Source organism: Emys orbicularis, chromosome 4 (assembly GCF_028017835.1).
Source record: "Emys orbicularis isolate rEmyOrb1 chromosome 4, rEmyOrb1.hap1, whole genome shotgun sequence".
NCBI lineage: Eukaryota > Metazoa > Chordata > Testudines > Emydidae > Emys > Emys orbicularis.
The window spans coordinates 145,825,737-145,848,455 of NC_088686.1; the positions used below are offsets into that span (position 1 = coordinate 145,825,737).

Below are 22,719 nucleotides of genomic sequence, written 5' to 3' on the forward strand. Positions count from 1 at the left end.
TAAGGATACTATTTTTAAATTGTTGTGCCTACCACATTCTCTCTCTTTCTTTCTCTTCTCTACAAGTAACACCACTAACCTAATATCATGCTTCAGGGCCTAAAATGCAGGCTGCAGGGGTCAGGAAGGTATTTATCTGTCCATGTATGGTACAGCATAGTCATAGATATTATGGAGGTTCGTGTAGTGGGGGGTGGAGGTGAGGTGAAGTGAAACATAAGATGCTGGATGGAGTACTATACTTGATGGACTGATGCTTCCATCCATAGTTTCTAGGACTCCAGCTAGGATCTCCTCAACCATGAGTCCATATGTCTGTCCTACATTCATGTCATTCTTTGCCTTGTTTGCAAGGGCCTCCTCATATTTTGTTTGGCTGTGTGTGCTGATGCAAATTTCAAGAACATGAATATAGATCATTCTCTGAAATTTGCTGCATTCTGTTTATTTTTATTTTTCCCCTTGATCCACCAAGCTCCCTTCAAACTAGATAAAACATCTTTTCTAGGATGCACAACAGCAAACCTTCCCAGAATGTTCTTTTTTCTGTCAGAAGTCAGCCCCAGGTTAGCCTGCTGCCGCTTGGCTTCCAGCAAGCATCATTTAATTTCCATCTTTGTATCCCTGCTGGGATGCCAAGCCCAGCCTGCCTTGTTGCTAGGGCCTAGATTCCTACACTCTGAAATTTGTAAGTGACAATTTCAACGAGTTAAAACAAGTACACGGTTTCTCAAAAGCAAATCGAGGAGGAGATTCTTTCTATCCCAAAGGTTCTGCTCTTGCTAGCTCGATGGCCGCTGCTGGGAAGAGTTTATTTTTTCACCCGCAGTTATGCTGCCAAAAGAGAAATGTGATTACTAACTGAGATTTTTATCTAGAGAGGTTATTTGTCTGATCTCCTCAATCTCTTTGATGCAGAGCATGCTGCATAGAAGACAACCTGGATCATATCCACATGCACCCCTTGGTACTTGCATGAACCCTCTCATATGCACCCCACACCACAAGTGTTCACTCTCCTCTGCAAAATGTACTGACTCCCACTTTCTCTGAACCTACGCACACCCCATTTACAAATGCACAGCTCCCTACACCCTCAACAAAGGCCTTTGAATGTGTATACATTGATTCTCAGCCACCCAATGTACAAATTAGCTTCTATCCCTACCTTTCACCCCATGTAAAAATGCACATCCCTGACACAGCCCCGCAATGCAGTACCCCCAATACACTCACCCCCCACTCCTCTACCGTCTCCCAGAATGTAACCTTTGACAGCAAAGCCAGAGCACAGGAAAGCAGCCCTGTGGTGCCTGCACCTCTCTGCACTACGTTCCCAGCCCGTTTTCTCCTCGGTATCTAGGACGCCATGCTGGGCTCCAGGAGGCAGACTTCCAGCAGGTGCAGTGTGGACTCTTTTCTCTCTTTGTGGGCCAGGATTATTCCACTTTCTAGTTCTGTCTCATTCCTTGCCAGAACCATACAATTCCTATGAGGTCAGAGTCCCCTTCGGTCCATACGAAACCCCTTCAGCAAGAGGCCATTAGAGAATGAGACATATTGACCAGGCACCCTGGGGCCTGAGCAGTTTCCACAATGTAATCTCGATGCGTCACTTAAGCAGGATCAAGCTCTAATCCTATTCTCCACACATTAGGCTGTGTCTGCATCCGATACACTCGTTACGGCCTGCCCTAGTTGTGGGGGCAGGCGTGCTTGCCTCGAAGGTGCAGAGACTCTCCCGCTCTCTGAGCCCATGAAGGGAGACACTGACCTAACCTTTGCTCTGAAGCTATAAACAGGCTCAGGAGGCCTTAGATTCAAACCAGTTCAACTGCAACATGGTATGAACAGGAGCTGGTTACCAGGGAAACTAGACCTGAGACTAGGTACTAGAGTTGGCATCAAATCAATGGAGCTCAATGAGAGGAAAACTCTGCTAGGCCATATGAAGTTTCTCAGGAAAAGGGGTCAATTTATAAACTGATTGTCTATTTTTCACCATGGTGATTTTTTTTTTTTAATATAACATATCTGCCAACATGTAGAGGAGAAGACGATTAGCTATGCTGAGCAGGAAAGGGGAGAAGTAGAGAAATCTGCATATAACATGAACTCACCAAAGAATAGAGCTCACTTAAGGGCTGTAGAAAATTCAGAGCTACAGTGCCACGATATAGAAAGTGTCTGGTGTCTGTCTGTGTGTATGAGTGTGATTGCGTATGTGTTCACGTGTCTGTGCAGGACTCTGCCTGTGTGTTTAACTATAGCCCTGTCTACACTAGGGGATTTGAGCAAAACATTCCCACTGGCGCTCCCACTGGTTCAACTGCTCTGAAGCTGGGGAGGCCCTAGTGGAGACAAGGCTCTGGGGACTTCTGCAGGTTTTACCACTGTGTCATTTAACTAGCTCAGAGCCAAAACAAGCCATGGAGTGCAGCTGCATTTTTTTCCTGGCATGACAGCACCTAGAATTCCTCAGAAGTCACCCTGTTCTAGTCATTTGTCAGTGCCGTGACTGTCTGAAGCCCTGGAAATCCCAAAGCGGGAGGCTCTGGTCTAGATTAGACCATTTTGCAATAAGCTGAAGGGACATAGTCCCATCCTGAACAGAGGCTTGTGTGAGGAATCCAGGCAGAACTTGGACACAAACCCAGGATTCCTTCAGGGGCTGCTTTCCAGGAGGATGTTTTTCCTTCTCCTCCATGACCTTAGATGGTGAAATCCAGGCACCTGCCTGTGTGGGCAGATTGAGGGAATCATTAGAAATCCCTGCTTGATTTCTAAAGAAACCAACTGGGCCGATGCGGCAACACTTCCAGGAAGCCCTGCCTGAGTCTGCAACCAATACGCTCTATGAGGGAGAGAGACGCCACATCCAGGCTAGCTGGATCTCATCTCACATCCCCCTCCGACTTTTGTTTTTCATTTTCATGCTAATTCTGTCCTGCTCTGATAGCCCTGCAGACCCCAGGACACTGACAGCTCTCCCATCGCTGCCTCAGCCCTACCCTGGGGTGGGAGGGGGGAAAAGGGGCTCCCATTTAAGTGGGGCGCTCTGCATCCACAGCTCCTCTGCAGATGCGATGGTGCCAATTGCAATGCGGACACTCTTCCAGTAGGAAAGGAACAGAGCCGTCAGCTCGGGAGTGAGTGAGAACCTCTCCAGTTCAGACACTGGGGGGATTTTCAATTGGTACGTCACATTTACCCAGTCAGGAAGTGGAAACCATTTCTTGCCAGGTCTGTGAGATTTGGAGATGGCTCGGGGCAGTTCAAATGCCTGGGTGACATGGGCAGGTTACGCAGGGCTCTCAGAACAGAGACGCCTACCTGGCATTTGGAGTTGCACCTTTGGCCTCCCTGTAATTTCTGCTAATGTGCACTGCCCCACGTACACTGGCTTCAGGGAATGCAGTCACGTCAAAGCCCATTCCCCTTTGCCCCGTCCTGAACACATCAACAACAACGGGGTACTGACCCTCCTTGCATTCCAGGGCCACCCGAGACTCCAGGTTGTCCATCTGCATCTGGAGCCTCTTGAGGGTGAGGTCGTTCTCCCGGGACTTGCGCTTGTAAGCGATGAGGACGATGATGACAATGATGAGAAGCAGGCTGCCTCCCGCCGCAATGCTGACGATGGCGGGCAAGGTCAGCAGGCTGTCCGAGATCACATTCACCGAGCCAGGGGAGAAGACGATGCCGCCCACGTGCACCTAGCCAAGCAAAACACAGGGGGGCTCAGCCAGCGGGCTCTGCCTGCTGTGACCAGATGAGGGGAGGGGGTGCAGTTACACCTGCTGGGGCTGGTATTTGGGTGAAGAACTGATCAGCCTTGAGAGTATCTCCACCCCTTTCAGGCAAAGCCAGTGTGCTTCCCATGTATTTGATACTCTACATTAACTATAAGCTCTTCCGAGAACCACTGGGTCCCCCGTCCTAAATTCCTTTGTCGCTTAGCATTTCAGAGACATTGGGCTCTCCCCATCTATTCTAGCATGTGCTCTCTCTATAGGTCCCTTCACCACAGTGTGAAGGCACCCAGTTTCTTCCTGCTGCCCCAGGATCTGTCTTGTTTGGTCAGTTTCAGCTGCTGCATGACAAGACATACAAGTACTGCGAATGCAGCCTGGTGCTTTCTCCAACATCTCACTCTGTCCCTGGGTTACGCTGTTCTGTACCGATATCTGATGGAAAATCTCTGGTCCTCGCTTATAAGCTGAAGAAATCTCTTCTCATTTACTCCCTAATATTTTGGACGCTGGAGCAGAAAATGTCTCTCCATTTCAATCTCTCCTCCGTCATGTTGGAGGCTATGCTGTTCCTCTCTGGGTTTGGCCTGTGCTTTCTCTCTCCCATTTCCCATGTCTAGCTTACGGTCACTCATCATGCACTTGGTAAGACATTGTCTTTGTTCACCACCTTTCACTGTGGAGAGGTTTCTGCCACTACAATAGCTTTGACCTCTCATCATGAAGGACACTGGATTCATCCCCGGAGCTACCATTGCTCACTCCTGACACAGTCCCAGCAGTGCTGCTGACCACACTGTTCTGCTCACTCACCCACTCTGGGGAAACTGATTTCTGCCCTAGTGGTTATCTCAGCAGGAGAGAAGAGCCAGGAACAAGAAACAGGGGCCTGTGAATAACTGGTGCTCACTCCTCCTGCTCAGATGCCTGATAGATTTTCTCTGCTCCCAATGCCCCTTTCTTTATTGATTAGGGAGATCATTCCCCAGTCTGCAAAGATGCCGTCAGAGGACATGGTAAACAGTCTGTCTCAGTCACAACTAAGACCATATGAACACTGGCTGCCTTCAAAAAAAAAAAAAAAAAAAGGGCACAGCCTATTTGAAACACACAGACGGCTTCAGTTCATGATAAATACGTCAGCCTTTCACTATCTCAGGCTTTGTTCTTATTATCTGATGGCTCCATTTGACTTTCATTTCACAGGCTTTCAACTCCCTTTTGTAAACTGCGGACATTAGAGACAGAGTGACAATTCCACTGGCAAAGGAGTTCAAGGAAAACCAAGTAAGCGGGCTGGGTGAGAAGAGAAAAGAGAAGAGGCTATATATGAAAGCTGTGGTATAAACAGACTGGGGGTTAAAATGGGTTAGGGTTTTCTTGAATGTGCCAAGGCCTCAGATATAAGCAACTGTCAGCAGGGAAGCTCTAGTGTGAATTATACTGTGATATTTCAAATATGTTTTGGTTGCTGAACTTAAAGAAAAATAAATCACAATTAAAGCCTCATTTGAGCTCTACCCAGACACTTCAGTAGCTGCCCACTTGGTCTCTAACTGCATCAGAGAGGAGTAACACTGCAGTAAATGAAAACACAGGAGCTGCCATGCTGGATCAGATGCTAGCCCATCAAATTCAGTACTCAGCAGTGGCCAATCTCTGATGCTTCAGGAAAAGGCAAAAATCCCCCTAATACACCTGGCCAATTGTACCATGCTGTCCACAGAAGCAAAATTCCTTCCTGACCCCTGCAGATGTTACAGGAAATTCAGTTCATGCCTTATAGAATGAACAACAAATAAAGAACGGTGAAAGAATATGATAAGAATATGATACCTGGTACTGATGTCCTGCTGACACAAATACTTGAGTTTCCTGGAATCTCTAGCAAGCCCGGATAGTAGGAGGGCATCTCCAATGAGAGGATAGAGATTTCCTCCTTTCTAATCCACAGCAATGCTTAACTTCCTATTAAACAGCCATAAAGGGAGGTAAATCCTATCTGATTCCTGACAACTCTTGGAGAAAAGGCACTCAGCTGCCTCAGTGAGCCATACAAAGAAGGAAGGAAGGAAAGAAAGATTAGATACATAGGTATATAAGGTAGCTAGATGGTGTGTTTTGACCTCACCATAACTTTGTGCTGCCCGGTGAGGTTGGGGGGCTCACACAGCAGTTGGGTCTCAGACACAGTGACAGCACAGGGGGTATCTCCAATCAGGACAGTGTAGTTTAGCTTTGCTCCTCCGGAAGCTGGTGGGCACAGATTTTTGCCCTATTGACAAAGGTAGAGAAGACTGTATAAAGATTCAGCATGTTCCTTGGCCATTACTCATCTGCCCTTTATCCTCAGTCATAGCTTGCATGTGCTTTGAAAGGAAAGCCTGGGTGTCATCCCTTTCCAATTTCCACTGGCTTCTCTCTCCAGTTGGCAGAACATTTCTATATCATTTACACCCTAGGTCCCAATAATGGAGGGTGGAGAAGACAGGCTTAAAGGGGTATTACTGCGTCTAAGGGTATGTCTACACTAGAAACTTCAAAGCGCTGCTGCGGGACAGCGCTCTTCCAGCGCTCCTGGTAATCCACCTCCACGAGGGGATTAGCTCCCAGCGCTCAGAGCCTGCCTACACTAGCGCTTTAAAGCGCTCACACTTGCTGCGCTCAGGGGGGTGATTTTTCACACCCCTGAGCCAGCAAGTTAGAGCGCTATAAAATGTAAGTGTAGACAAGCCCCAAGGCTATGTCTACACTGCACACCTTACAACGGTGCGGCTGTGCTGCTGCAGCTGCGCCGTTGTAAGGTGTGCTGTGTGGCTGCTCTTTATCGCTGGGTGAGAGCTCTCCTGGCAACAAAATTAAAACCACCTCCAACGAGGGGCGGTAGCTTCATCGCCGGGAGCATGGCTCCCGCTAACACCGGCGCTTTTTGTCGCTAACACGTTTGTCATTATGGGGGGTGTTTTTTCACATCCCTGCGCAACAAAAGTTTCAGTGACGAAAGTGCCAGTGTAGACATAGCCTAAGCTTGTTGTACTGATGTATCTCAGGACTGGTGTGTACCTTCAATTGACACAATGATGTCAGATAGAGATGTGATTTTTTTTTTAAAACCAATAAAAGCTATAATGTAGACACCGTTATACCTGTGTAAGATGGTACGGCTAATTTTCTTTGCTAAACCAGAATAAGCTATACAGATATAACCACTTATATACTGGTATAATGGTGTCCACACTTTTTGGGAGGGTTTTTGCGCGTCATTTTAACTATGCTGGCACAGTTAAAGTAACAAAACTTGTAAATGTAGACAAGGCCTCAGATTTGTGAGAGCCTCAAGCTAATAAAACTTTACGTGGTACAGTAGGGGCATGATTTTTTACAACACTACTATTCTGGAAAAAGCCCCAGTGAAAACGCAGTTATACCAGCAAAAAAGTACTTTTGCCCATATAGCTTATTTCATAAGCTTATTTCATAAGCTATACCTGCAAAAGCACTCCTGCGTCTATGTTAGGAGGGTGTGCCAATACAGCTATACCACAAACCTTTTTCAAGTGTAGACAAGGCCTAAGAATGTGGGCATTCTTAGAATGAACAAGAAAGTTCCCCTGGGCTCAGGGATTTTCCCCACACTGTATAAGGTAAGGAGTTTTTACCTCCTCTTCCTTCTTCACTTAGAAGGTCATAAACTAATGGCACCAAACTCAATCAAGAAATACTTGATGTTGCTACACTATCTTTCAAACCAAGGTGCTTATGCAGCACCACAGAAATAGTGCCACATCTGGAGGGTGCTGCACAACAGGGAAAAGGAGGGAAAGTTTGCTCTATAACACTAGAGCAAACCCCTGCTCACACAAAAAGCCCTGCACAGGTCTTTAAAATTAATGCAGAGCTGGCAGTTTTTAAGGTCTCATCTGAAAGACCCTCAGAGTAAAGTGCATTTACCTACTTGGGAAGGGTGAAGGGCTGAGTCAACCTGTGACATCAGGGATCCTGTGTATTTCAAACCTTCCCCTCTCCTCACGGAGTTTGCCAGCTGACCAGCAACTCTGTAACAAGGTCTTGATCCACAGCCCTGCTCCTGGGGCTTAGACTTCACTCTTTCCCATGCCATTCGTTTCCCATTCCAGCGTATGCAGCTTTCTGAACTAAAGAGAGAGCAGCTGGACTGTGCAAACTACTGGAACTAACATCTCCGGCATTCGTACCTTGAGGATGATGGGCGATCCCGGCTTCTGATCCAAAACCCCAGTAGGGCTCAGAAGCTCAAATGTTGGGTTTGGGTAGTAAATAAACTTAGTGTCATTATAGATCAGCAGGGATTGCACGTTGTTAAAGACAAAGCCAAATTCGTCCGGTCGCTCGACAGCATCCAAGCCAGGTCGGTACTCAGGAGTGAGGGGTGGAGCTAAGCAAGTCAGGGTAGTTGTGTTCACAATCTTACAGACCTGGACAGGAAAGGGAAACAAGAGAGGAAGATTAACACTTTGAATGAGAAATCTCTTTTAATGTCTGATCTTTGCCCAGACATAACACCCAGTGGCAAATTAACTGACTTCTATGCAGTTACACTCATTTAGGCTTTGTCTACTGTATGGTTGCTAATTGTCTTTTAAAACCCTTACACCAGAGCTGAATATGGCCCTTTCAGACTGGAAGATACCTAAGACTCCAAATCTATCCCAGATGAAACAGGCCATTGTCATCAGACTTGTTTACTGGCCTCTATCTGAAATAGCTGCAGTCCTATTCCTAGTGGGACAGGTGCCCACAGCATAAAAGCTACCATTACAGTTGCTGGCCTCAGCACAGGGTATGGGAGGTGAATTTTCTTCTCAGTTTAGAGCTGGTATTTCCAGGGCAGGTCAGAGACATGGAGTTAGAGGGACAGCATATGGGAAACTGAGAAGGGTCCAGAGGGGTATTACACAGGAAGGACCATAGTTCTACTAACCCACTGGCAATAATGTGAAAGTGTTACCAAAGCTAATCAGTGCAACTCTCACACATACACAGAGTTGCAAGATGTTAATAAAACCTCTTTCAGGCACTCTCTTTTGTGCTGATCTGAACCTGGCTGCAGTCATTGCTTTTAAAAGCATGGCACTCAGTAGCTGTGAAAGGGGTTTCAGCTGCATTTGTTTATCTTATGTCTCTCCCTCTGCAACTTGGCGAGTAGGAAAGAGGAGAGCAGAATAGAATTTGCCTTTATGCTGAGCCTGTGAACACCAGGTATCTTTTTAAACTTTACAATGCAATGAGTTAGGGACTGAGGACCAAATTCAGAGGAGCCTACACTAGTATCATAGAATCATAGAATATCAGGGTTGGAAGGGACCTCAGGAGGTCATCTAGTCCAACCCCCTGCTCAAAGCAGGACCAATTCCCAACTAAATCATCCCAGCCAGGGCTTTGTCAAGCCGGGCCTTAAAAACCTCCAAGGAAGGAGATTCCACCACCTCCCTAGGTAAAGCATTCCAGTGCTTCACCACCCTCCTAGTGAAATAGTGTTTCCTAATATCCAACCTAGACCTCCCCCACTGCAACTTGAGACCATTGCTCCTTGTTCTGTCATCTGCCACCACTGAGAACAGCCGAGCTCCATCCTCTTTGGAACCCCCCCTCAGGTAGTTGAAAGCAGCTATCAAATCCCCCCTCATTCTTCTCTTCTGGAGACTAAACAATCCCAGTTCCCTCAGCCTCTCCTCATAAGTCATGTGCTCCAGACCCCTAATCATTTTTTTGCCCTCCGCTGGACTCTTTCCAATATTTCCACATCCTTCTTGTAGTGTGGGGCCCAAAACTGGACACAGTACTCCAGATGAGGCCTCACCAATGTCGCATAAAGGGGAACAATCACGTCCCTCGATCTGTTGGCAATGCCCCTACTTATACAGCCCAAAATGCCATTAGCCTTCTTGGCAACAAGAGCACACTGTTGACTCATATCCAGCTTCTCGTCCACTGTGACCCCTAGGTCATTTTCTGCAGAACTGCTACCTAGCCATTCGGTCCCTAGTCTGTAGCAGTGCATAGGATTCTTCCGTCCTAAGTGCAGGACTCTGCACTTGTCCTTGCTGAACCTCATCAGGTTTCTTTTGGCCCAATCCTCCAATTTGTCTAGGTCCCTCTGTATCTGATCCCTACCCTCCAGCGTATCTACCATGCCTCCCAGTTTAGTGTCATCTGCAAACTTGCTGAGAGTGCAGTCCACACCATCCTCCAGATCATTAATAAAGATATTAAACAAAACCGGCCCCAGGACCGACCCTTGGGGCACTCCGCTTGAAACCAGCTGCCAACTAGACATGGAGCCATTGATCACTACCCGTTGAGCCCGATGATCTAGCCAGCTTTCTATCCACCTTACAGTCCATTCATCCAGCCTATACTTCTTTAACTTGGCAGCAAGAATACTGTGGGAGACTATATAAGTGAGTGTGAGTGGGTGTTACTGACATGTTGTGGGTGGGTGGAAGTGAAGGGCTGTAGCAGGAAAAACAGACAATAAGAGGCAAAAGTGGTGCTTATGGAAGTCAAATCATGTCTCTCTCTCTCCCTCACACACACAGGTTGACATAATACAGTCAAGGGGATGTCAGCATTTTCTGAAGGAAACCTTATTTGAAATATTTGCCTATAAAAGTTACCCTTAATGGCTGAAAGCCGGCCAGGAGATTTTGGGAGGAGCAAGTTGAGGGATAGTCTGCATCCCTAGCACCTGAGGCTGTCATGTTATTTGTCCTCACATTCTATTGAGCCTGGCCAGTACTTGAAGAGGACAGGAATGCCCAAAGGCTGTAACCAGTTATGTGGGTTCTACAGAATTTTGCAGTCTTCCTTCCAAATCAGTACTGAATTACCAGCACAGCACTAGGGAGGGTTACAGGAATAATACAAAAAACAGAGTTCTAATCTCTCCTGGTTTCTAATGGCACTAAGTTACAGGGACCCTTGTATGCTAGCTAAATTCTGACTTGGCTAATTGCATTCTGCCTCTCTAAATTCCCTCTGCAGATTCTGATGGATTGGTATTTAGCCAGAATCTTTTGCTTAAGCTTGAATCATTAAAGTCTCGTTTTTGGGAGAGTTTGTGTGTCCTCTAAACCAGCACAAGGACACAAGAGTGGAGCTGGAGATAGAGCTTCAAACTGAAAATGGCTTAAGCAACTAAAGAATCACAAACCAGATTGCTAAGTACTTTTTTCTCTTCTGCTGCTCTGTATTTGCCAAACACGCCTTTGAACTGGACCCATAATTAATGTCTGGTCTTGGCTACACATTTGTGATCAGAGACAATCTTTTAATACCAAAGGGACAGAAGAATAATCAACTGATACTGAAGGATTCTAGGTAAAATGAAGGTCGACTCCTGCTGGGCTGAGGATGCCCATTGCTCCCCCTTTCCGTATGGGGAAGAGTTTGTTTGGAGGCAGAGCATAGCTTTCTCTGCTAATTTATTTAGAAACCAGGCCCTATAAAGCTTCAGGGGATGTTTAATTTGGCCTCCCTCTACAAACAGAAGATTTAATTCCACTCAGATTTGTGTATTTAGAATTATCTTTGTAATAATAATAATAATAATAAAAAGCAGAGCTCAGGCCTGAGCACGGGGGAAAGGGAAAAGGCATGACTGCTAAGTAAATAACCCTTCCCAGGATAGCACTCAACAAGTTCAGTCTTTTTGCAACACGGAAAGAGTATTCTCAGGTTCAATTGGTGATGAATGTTAAAGTGAGCATACATCCCATTACAGCGTGCCTGGCAGGGCTGGCTCCAGCATTTCTGCCGCCCCAAGCAAAAAAAAAAAAAAAAAAAGCCGCGATCGGTGGCGGCAGTTCAGCGGCAGGTCCTTCGCTCCTAGAGGGAGTGAGGGACCTGCTGCCCCCGAATTGCCGCAGGTGCCGCCCCTCTCCCTTGGCCGCCCCAAGCACCTGCTTGTTAAGCTGGTGCCTGGAGCCAGCCCTGGTGCATGGACACTACCTAGACACCGGCAAACCGAGGTTTGCTTCAGCTCAGCTTCCTTGAGTGGAAAGAGCTAAATTAATATTAAGTGTTATTTCTGCAGCATCAGGAAGGACAGAGCACTGGACTGTCTCAAGAGATCTAGATTCAGTCCCCAACTCTGCCGCAGACCCCCTGTGTGTCCTTGAGAGATTCACCTCATGTACGCTGTGCCTCGGCTCTCCATCTGTAAAATGGGGAGGATACTTCCTCACCTCACAGGGATCTTGAGATTTAGGTGCAAGTTCGGGGACGTAGAGTTTCTTTTAATGGTTCTCGCGGATTGAGAACCACTGCTCTACTGCTTAGTCTTATACCAATTCCACTAACCCCACTTCTATCCTTTTAGCAGAGAGCCATTTCCTCCCCAACATGGTGGAATTCAAAAGACTCCTGAACCATTCACAGAACACCTCAGCAAGCTGGGCCTGTTCACTTCCCTACATTCGATATTCCTTCCACTCTCCACACAAAATCTGAAACACCTCCCTTCTTAAAATCAGTCTATCAAGTCTGACCTGGGAGCTTCTCTGTGCTGAGCAGATCTAAAAAGTCACTTTGCTTCAGAGTGAAAGCAAAACTGTTTCCATGCAGAATGGTTCTTGAAAGTCACTAAATAATAATAATAAACTGGATTTTTACAGCATTCTGGGCGCCTCATTCAAGCTCATAAAACATCCAAATGCACAACAGCTCAAACAGATAAAACAGGACAAGATGAATGATAACCATCATTAGTTAACGTCCAGTCGCTGTGTTTGGCGTCATGGCAGCACAAAGGCTGTTACCAGACATTATTTGGTGACATTATTTGGACAACATTTCTAGCTGCCAAAAAATGCAGAAATGTTTTGTTCAACCCGAAACAAAATATTTTCAACTTTTTCAGTTCAGCCAGAGAACTAGAAAAACAGGTATTTGCAAATGTGACAGCCTGGGACTACTCCTTCGCAGAAGCAAAGTAAGAGTTCAATCTGTGCTTCCCCTTGCCAGTTCTTAGGGACGAAAGCTCAGCTCAATTTGCTCTCAGGGAGGTCAAGAGAGGATAAAGGGCATCAGCAGCTCAGCCAGATACCAACCTGCGTCCGTATGCAGTAGGCTGAAGGGTGGAGGTTTTACCGGTTTTTAAGGCAAAAGAAGGGCATGAAAGGGTCTAGTTAAAGAGCAGCACTGCGCACTTGGCACCCGTGCAGTGGCCTGGGTATGCTGCCAGCTGTTCTGCTGAGTGCGCCTGGGGAGAATGCAATTTACACAGTCTGGGCCCAAAGAAAAAAAAGATTACAGTTCTATTTATTCACTTTTTAACTTTCCATGGTGGTTTATGAAGTGTAGGACAAATGGTTTAAATAAGGGGCTCAGTTAGAGCTAACTAGGAGAGAGGCATAAAAATAAGGCTGAGGAAACACACACAGCCCCATGCACATAAGTCCCTAAAGAGCCACAGTCCAGCTCACGCAAGGGGTACCTTACTTTCTGCACACCAGCTCCCTTCCGCATGTGAGCATCTGGGGCTTTGCAGGCACAGGGGCCACATGTGCATTTCTGTGTCATGCTGCAAAACTGGGATCAATGTAGCCACTAAAAGCAAGTGCTGTTAGAGACACCTACTGCAGTGGTATGAACACCCCATTACCAGCAAGCCTGGTTGTTCTTGAACACCTGGTTGGTGTGACCTGCGTGGTACAGCTCCCTGCATTCCTTTGTCCCCAGCAGTCTTTTCCCCTTGAACCATCCCATGTGACTGGAATGCAAATCTTTCATTTCATAGGATGGAAGGCATCTTAGCAGGGAAGCAGCCTCTCAACTTATCTCGTGACTTGATCATTGCAGCAAGAGGGAAAAAGCAGCTTGAAAGCTTTTTGTTCAGTGGCGGATTCCCTCCTTCCCCCCCGGCTCCGTTGTGTGCTTGCTGGGCCTAGAGCTGCTATGATAGGAGCTGTATTTATGGCGCGACCGATACAGAGGGACTACTAAAAAAAACAACAACAAACCCCAAGCTGGCAATTTCTCATTGCAAACCTAGCTGTGGGCCTGCACAAAAGGAGCAAGGCAAACTGAGCCTCTGCAGAGCAGCTGGGAATTGATATCTGTTCTGTCTCCCCCCTGAAACATGCCTGCAGAGATGAGTCCTGATGAGCCCCCATGGCTGCTGCCTGCTGGGAGGAAGAAGGGCTCTCAGGCTTGTGTATGGGGCTCCTGAGAGCATGGAAAAACCGAGGGCGATTTCCAAAAGAAAATGAATTTGCAAGGCCCAGGGGAGGGATTAGACATTGATCTTGAGGAGATGGACCAGATGACCTAATAGGGCTCTTCCATGTCTAGCTTCTGAGACTTCCTGGCAGTTCTGTGGTGGCCCAGGGCAGCCCCTGTACCGCACAGCCACCCCTGGGTCACTGCAGAAGTCATTGCCCATTGTCTGTGTGTCAAACTCACTCTGTATACTCGGCGCCCTCCCCTGCTGTTGGTTTTTGTGCCTCTCGGATGATATATAGCTGGGCCTCACAATGACACCAGCGCCATGTGTCTCAATGATTCCCGACTCCCTGCTGCTTCCCGTCACTATGGGCCTCCACGGCTTGAAATACTAACTCTTCCTCAGCAATCTCACCAACAATGCCCATTTGGAGCCGGTCCACCTTGCTCCTCATAGGGCCATTCAGTAGCACGGGGCTGAAGGCACCAACTGCAGAACTCCCAGGCCCATTGCTGACCTAGGGAGTAAGCAGTCAGGTGCAAAAAAATCCAAGCCAGGCCATGAAAGACAGCTTCCTCTCTTCAGGAGCTGCTGCCTAGGGGCCATGAGGGTCTACGCTGGGGGTGTGGCTGTGGCAGCAGGCCAGATTTGCATGCATTCAGCCAGCCTGTTTGCCAGATGGGGAACTCCACTAAAGGGTTAAGTCAGTGTTAGCACCTGGGGTCCCCAGCTGGTAAACACAACAAACACTGGAGGGTAAAGTTGACCTGAACACAGGCGCCCTCCCCTAATGACAAACGAAAAGCCATATCAATTAATAACCTGTCCTGCCCACTCTCTTTATTATAGCAGCACTGGGACAAAGGCTCCATCAGCACTTACGCTTTACAATTCACTATCTCAGGCATTTCTACCTTCCCTGTGCAAATGAGTTCATCGCTCAGATGCCCCAGTACACAGTATCTCAATCTCTGATCACAGCTCCTTTTAGAAATCCAGTTAAACAAAACAAGCAAACAATTCAGCTGGGACAGTTATAAATGGCAGATGCTTGAAAACACCTAAGAGGCCTTTCTGAGTTTGAGGTGCTTATATTTAATTAGAAAACTAGATTTGACGAGCGTTAACCAATACGATTCTTCCTGTTACCCAGCATTTATATAGTGCTGCCAACGTACATGGTGTTTCTCAAAAACGGAGGATGGATTTGATTGACGGTGGGTGGTTCTGAAAAGAATTCACAATAAGCTATATAAAAATGTAAGATGCACATACGTTCCAGGTGCTTCCAAATGGGATGCAGCAGCTGTGCCCCTGAATGTATCAGAACAGAAAACACACGGACGGCTGAGCAGGCTGGACTGGTCGAGGCAGAATGCACCTGCGCAGTTGCCCAAGCTACTAACATCACATTGGTTTCAACAGTTACTAAGAGGTAAAGGTGGGGCTACTTATCTCAAGAGGGCTAAAGGGGAAGCCAACTGCACTTTGATGACATCGACTTACATTGACAGACTCCTTGCCATTGTACTTCACACGGATCCTTGGCTCCTGAATCACATCCAGGTTGGACCCCGTGACTGTCAGAGGCGTGTGTCCGCTATAGAGAAGCATGAACACCAGATTAATGAGGTTTGGCGGGGAGAGCGGCAGCAGCGTATAGCGACTGCGCTCCAACAACACAGAGGCTTGTTGATCTCAGAAAGATGTTTTCTGTGGACTCTACAGGAACTAGGTGACACAGTGGATTAATACACTATCGCTCTGTCTCTGTGGAGGGATGTCTCTCAAGTTAATTGGATTTTCTGGTCTTGACTAAGCAACAGAGGGTCCTGTGGCACCTTTAAGACTAACAGAAGTATTGGGAGCATAAGCTTTCGTGGGTAAGAACCTCACTTCTTCAGATGCAAGAAGTGAGGTTCTTACCCACGGAAGCTTATGCTCCCAATACTTCTGTTAGTCTTAAAGGTGCCACAGGACCCTCTGTTGCTTTTTACAGCTTCAGACTAACACGGCTACCCCTCTGATACTGGTCTTGACTGTCCCCCAGTGGAGAGTCACCTCCTACATAACACTTCAAGGCTCGGCACAAACAAAAGCAGCAGGATGAAAAAATAAACAATCGGGACCAAATAAATAAATAAAGATAATAGATTAGTCACAGTGTTTAACGATTTATACAGTGAGCCTTCTAAGTAACAGGGTGCTGCACGATGAATGGCATGGGCTATGAAGGGATTGTTATTTCTCCCACTTCCAGATCGCAGCCACCTCTGGGGTCGGGCACAGCACAGACACCACATACCACATGTAGCAGAGGCTTGGCAGGACAGGGATGACAAATAACCTGTCTGGTTAGCCACATGGGAATGTAGGGAATCAGAATGTCATGAGCCAGGTTAGAATATGGCCATGATTCTGGTGCTAATACCTCCAAACTTTTGCAAAAAGCACCATGGGATCTTTTATTCTTTGGTTTTCCTTCTGCTTTATTTGCTGGAGAGCACCTCCAGTAGCCCAGCACCCCCACCTTTCTAAAGGAAATCCCAGCTATGTCTCTTTTAGCATCTCTACCAGTGATTCAAATGAGCCCACATAACCCCTCTCACGCAAGACACCAACTCACCCTTGATTTCAGGCTGCAGGGAGGACATCACTTTTAACCCGCCTTGGTCTTTTTCCAGAGGAGACACTTATTTCTCCCACTGGCCATTTTTTTTTAAAAATAACTGAATGTGAAAGTAATGGCCCTGTTTCATCCTTTGTGCAGATAATTGGCGTTACACCGGGGATGAATTTGGCCTAACTTTTTAACACTCCACACGTCAGAGTGATGCTGCAGCACCTGCCATCCTGTCCCTAGCAGTGAATCTTGGATAAACAGTGCATTTTGATTAGCATCAGCTTTTTTTTTTTTTTTTTTTTGGTTGCTACTGTTTTTTGTTTCATTCCAGACTCTCCAGAGCTACAAGAAGGAGACTTTAATGAGCAATTGTGCACTTTGTCAGCAGATGGGAGTGATCTTGGGGCTTTATTTGCTCTCCCAGAATCTCTGCACAGATTGAGACTGTTGTGATTGCCTTGGTAATTACAATTGGTTTAATAACTCTGGACCTGATTTTCCATCTCAGGAAATGTGGATGTTGTAGATGTTTGGCAAGGACTGATTCAGGACCCTGCGTGGGAGACATGGTATTCCAAATAGGCTCTTTTTTGTCCTTACCTGGTATATCCTGAGAGAGGAGACTGAAGGCATGTCTACACTGCAATGTAAGCCCACGGTTCAAACTCAGGCTCATGCCTAATCCCCCTTCCATTTACACACACATCGCGCTAACCCAGGGATCGGACCCTGGGTCCCAAGGGGATGGAGGGTCTGAGCCTGAGTCAAGCTGGGACCCAGGGTTCAAGCCTGTTGCTTTTCGGTGTACATGCAGTCCCATTTGACTCATGCTGTGGGAGTCCACCAAAAATACCCCACAGTCCCACGGGCTGACTTTCTTTGTCCTCTGGACAGTCAAGTTTGGAGGACAGTCAAGTTTTCCTGCACTGAGCCACAAACAAAGGGCTAGAGCATCCACATTTTGGGAGGGCGAGAGGAAGTCTGGATATGGGTGGTTGGACTCAGGCCTGCATAATGCAGTTGTAGATGCTGGTGCCCCAGGTTTGGACCCAGGGTTCAACAGTTCCTAACCTGGGGTTACAAATGAGTGGAGATGCTCAAGCCCTAGGTTAACTTGAGTATTACTAACACTGGACTTACAATGCAGTGTAGACGTACCCCAAGGTGTTTTTAAAAGTGTTTTCTGAGCCTCTGCAGCCACCGTACAAGGATGCAGCTTCTAGCCCTCACCCTGAAGCTGAACATCTCTAACACCCAGTGACTTTCAAGAGAGGGGAGGGTGCTCAGCTCCTTACAGGATCAAGCCCTAAATAGCAATGTCTTCAATATTGACACAGGTAAAATAACCCCTGGCTCACCTGACTCCAGCTGGATGTTGACAAAGGCAGCCAAACCAGTGAAGAGAATTCAAAAAGTATTCTCCCCGGGGGGCAGGTTCTAGGACTCTGAGCCCTGAACCATGTTTTCTAGTAGGTGAGGGGCCAGGAAGGAGCATAATAATTTTTCAAGTTCGTGTGGATCCCATGGCATGAGAGTGTCCAGTATGATTCCGAACAGGGATGGAGGGCAAAGCAGGTCAGATAAAGGACAAAACAATGCCGCTGCCTAAAATGCAATCAGAGCGGGTTTGCAAAAGATAAGGTTCCTCCCCTTTATATGTTATTTTTTTTGCTGTACATGAGCACATCTGAATTCAGGTAAGCACTAGAGATGGATCCCAACTAGAACACTGGATTGCAGCTTGCTCAGATTATGGGGTATATTTGGCTTGGGGATCACTTCCATGTTTGCAAACTTATCCAAACAGCTGGTGTCTGCAGGAATAGGCTGGCAACTGCATGGGGGGCAGGGTAGTCCTTCGCTACACTTTCTGCTTCCAGGTGAACCAGGACCCTGGTAGGAAAGGCCTCCTGCATGGTATTTCAACATTGCCTGCCTCTGGGTGGAATATGGGGAAGAGGGAATGAAAAATAAAGGGGAGTGTTTTTTAAGGTACTCCATTGAGTCCAGGGTGAAGGCCTAGACCAGTTCCCACAGAATCCAACCAGCTTGCACGTCTCTAGTTCTATTATATCAGGTGAGTTAGCTTCTGTGCCATGCATTCGCTCCCACTGGGGAAGGAGATGTGAAGAAGCTGTGAGACTCTTGTTACCTGGCTATGCTCCACTCAGGTTCGATGCGCTGCACTCTGGGGTCATCAATGTATTCAAATTCCAGAGTGCTCTCTAACTGCGCCCGGTCCACACTGACAGAGACATGGATAGGGCCCAAGCCATGTGCTGACGGAGCAGAGACACACACAATCTCATTCATGGACCTCCTGTGAAAAAGAAACCAGAGAGCCGTTAGCCAGTGAGTATCCATGCTACAGGAATGGGAACCCTCTTACGTTTCCATAGTGCTGCTCCTCCAAGGGAAGGCTCTACATCCACTGCAATCATGACTCCTACCACAAATGCAGCCGTTTCTGGGGTGGGATGTGGCAGCTGTTAATAGCCCAATAGCAATGCTGCCCACTAGTTTAGGACAGGAAGTGAATAATGTGCTTTCCAAGTGGGGAAGCAGGTGCTCCGGACACTGAGAATTCATTAACATCACACAGGAGCAATGAAGGCTCCATGCAAGTGGAGACCCCTCCTGACTCTCCAAAGAGAAAGTCAGACTCCCTGAAATTACTCTTTGTGCCAAGCGGCAGCCTCCCACATCCCTCTGTGAACCTTCTGCTGGGCATGTGAAAGCAGATGGCTGTTTTCCAAGTGAGATTTGTATGCTTATTCAAAAGCCAAATCCTCCCCCCCTGCATGGCACACATGGACCTTGAAAAGCAGCCCGTCTCAACCTGAGAAGGGCCGGGCAGAACTAGAACAATATCACTACTCTCTTTGCAGCTTTGTTTTCCTGTCCTCCATGTGGAACTGGGAATGAACCTCAGGACTTGATGCCTGGTGGTTGGACAGACCAGACCATCTGCTTCTCTAAGAGCCCCAAAGAACTGCTACGTGGGCTGCTTAGCAACATGCTTAAACAACAGAAAGGGATCAGTTCATGGTGAAAGTAGGGGAATGAGAGTCAGGACACCTTGAGTTCGTCTCTCAACTCTGCTACTGATTCACTCTGTGACTTTGGGCAAGTCACTTACCCTCTCTGTGTCTCAATTCGTTCATTTCTGAGACGGGTCTAATAACACTTGTGTAGTTTAAGAGGCTAGGTCCACACTAAGGGAGGGGGTCGATTTAAGATACGCAAATTCAGCTACGCGAATAGCGTAGCTGAATTTGGCGTATCCTATTCGACTTACACCGCTGTGAGGACGGCGGCAAATCGACTGCCACGGCTCCCCCGTCGACGACGCTTACTCCTCCTGAAGAGGTGGGAGTACGCGCGCCGATTCGGGGATCAATTTATCCGTCTAGATGAGACGCGATAAATCGATTTCTGAGAGATCGATTTCTACCTGCCGATCCGGGCGGGTAGTGTAGACTAGCCCTAAGTGTATAGTGAAGTTAGTGTTGGCATGAAAGATGCCAGACTGACAGCCCTGGAGATGGAGTCCTATATTTATCCACAGATGGCATTGGTAGTGATAGGACAAATTTGTGTCTTAACTCTGACCTGGAGAGAGGAGAGGACAAGGCAGGCTCTATGGCCCATTTAGTCCTGGGCCTGACTGCTGGGAATGGCAACAAGGGGAAGGAGACACTTAGTGCCAATCACAACAGAGCTACTTGAAAAAAAGACTTTAAATCATTTGGATTAAATCTGGTTTGGAACCTTGTCTCCCACTGTCTCTTCCATCTTCCTTTTAACCCTTTCCTCCCATCTCCTCACTCTTCCAACTTGATCTATTTTAACAGAGAATACATTCTTCACTGTGTGTGTGGGGGGGGGGGGGGGGAAAGGGGGGGAGAGAATGACTTGCAGGGCCTGTGTGGGGAGTGGTGGGCAAGAGCAATAATTCTTTGCCAACCGTCATTGCGACAACTTGATTCCATGAAAAGGACCCCTCTTTTCATTCCTTTCCTCCTCTCATCTCTCACATTCTGGGAATGGCACCCCAGATAGTCACACAGCCAGTATTGTTCAGAAAGCGCTCACTGCTCTTTCAGCTGCCTTTTATCTCCCATATCCCCTCATCCCAGTGGCCTTGCATTGGTGCAGACGCTCTAGTGTGCCGGAGATCAGAATTCACAGAGCCCTGCTTAGTCCTTCCATGAGATTCAAAGTGACGCATCACTGCTGGCAGAGTCACTCTGAGCTCCCTGTGATCAGTTAATTAGCTTTCTGTGCTATTATTATGTCGTCATGGTGAATCTACCCACTCTTCCAAGAGACGGGAGAATGGCGGAAGCTGTAATTAGAGGGAATCTCATTAGAAACTGCTTCATCTAATCAGGCTCTCCCTCACCTCTACAACAATTCGAGTTCATTGCCACAAAGCAGGCCAAGGACAATACGGACCACAGTGTGCCACTGCATGGCAAGATGGTGTAATTTATATACTGCTGTTTGCTGTGTTTAAGTTGCTGCTTGTCTGATGTAATTAGAACATGCAGATAATTTAAAGCATGGCAGGATTTTGCAGGTCAGTATCTGCAGGTGGCCTGAAAATAATCATATAGTTAAGGGATTAGAGTAGGAGGCTAATTCTGCCCTTGAATGCACACATGCCAGTTCCTCTGATTTCAAATGCAGCGTGTGCATCTGAGGATGCAATCTGGCCCTATGTTTGGGTAGAAGAGGAACTGATGATAAATAAATGATCATGTTTGACCCTTAGGGAGGAGCTCACTTACACAGGATGATCTCAAAGTGTTTTATACCCCATGCAGGGCCGGCTCCAGGCACCAGCAAACCAAGCAGGTGCTTGGGGCGGCACATTTTCAGGGGCGGCATTCCAACCAGCCTCTTTTTTTTTTTTTTTTGCGCTTGGGCGGCAAAAGCCTAGAGCCAGCCCTGGCAGCAGCAGCGTGTCCTGCACCGGGGGCGCCCTGGGGCTGCTGCGGTTCGTGTCGGGGAGCAACGCCCGCACCTTATGGCCGGGTGGGCTCCGAGTGTGGGACACTCGGGCTGGGGGCTGCCCCTCGGGGCACACGGAGCCGCCTGCAGGTGCCGCAGGGCGGCCGCCCCCCCACCGCTGCAGCCGGGGCTGGGCGAAGTGGCCAGAGCCGCCCAGGGACTGCGGCAGAGAGGCCAGGAGCAGCAGCAGGAGTGGGGCCATAGAGGGCGGGGCGCTGCCATGCGGGGCCCGCGTCCCGCTCTCCGCTCCCTCTGGGGCTTCCCTGTCCCGGCTCCTCAGCCCCCTGCCGGGGCGGTCCCCCGGCTCGGTCCTCCCTGGTCATGGCCGGTCCTGGAGGTGGGAGCCCCAGCTGGAGGGACCCTGGGCTGAGGCACGGCCCGGGAGCCCCGCTGCTTACCCTGACCCTGCCAGTGCTGGACCGGCTGGAGGTGAGGGGGAAGCCCAGTGCTGGAGCGGCAGGGGGTGCAGGTGGGGTGGGGGGGAGAGCCCAGAGTTGGGGTGGCAGGGGGTACGGGTGGGGTGGGGGGGGAAGAGCCCAGAATTGGGGCGGCAGGGGGTGCGGGTGGGAGGGAGAGCCCTGGGCTGGGGTGGGGGGCAGCCAAAATTTTTTTTGCTTGGGGCGGCAAAAAACCTAGAGCCGGCCCTGACCCCATGAAGTGTGGTACTCTAGATAAGCAATAGTGTTATCCATTATAGAGATGGGGAAACTGAGGCACAGAGAAGGTGACTCTCCCAAGGTCAGGACGAATCAGCAGAACTGGGAACAGATGTCAACAGTCCTGATAAAAAGCACCATTCTAAACACTCAGCCACAATCTCTCTGAGATGTGCTGTCCAATATGGAAAGAGGTGGGTTATTGGACTATACTGCCCCTTGTTCTAATCTGGCCTGGCAGGAAGTAGGATATTGGATTAGAGTTTATATCTAAGCTCTATGGGGCAGGGACTGTTCCTTCCTATGTGTGATTGCACAATGGGGCCCTGACCCTGACCAGGGCCTTTGGGTGAACAATACAAATAATAATAATAATAATAAATAGACAGATCCTTGCTTTCTGCTGGTACAGCCGGAGGTGGAGCACTGCCCTAGATGAACTCTTGTGCTCCCTCAGTGGGCGCAGAA

General features: G+C 48.0%; 1 protein-coding gene across 1 annotated transcript in view; it reads right to left on the minus strand.

Annotated features, from left to right (window-relative positions):
* The window catches only part of PLXNA2 (plexin A2), a 282,077-nt gene that overhangs the window by 33,407 nt on the left and 225,951 nt on the right, over positions 1-22,719 (minus strand). Inside the window, exons 15-19 of the mRNA XM_065404089.1 lie at positions 18,732-18,899; positions 15,463-15,556; positions 7,967-8,206; positions 5,884-6,027; positions 3,482-3,716 (exon numbers count right to left, since the gene is read on the minus strand). Of these exons, the coding sequence (XP_065260161.1) occupies positions 3,482-3,716; positions 5,884-6,027; positions 7,967-8,206; positions 15,463-15,556; positions 18,732-18,899 (881 nt within the window). The remainder of the gene's footprint in view (positions 1-3,481; positions 3,717-5,883; positions 6,028-7,966; positions 8,207-15,462; positions 15,557-18,731; positions 18,900-22,719) is intronic.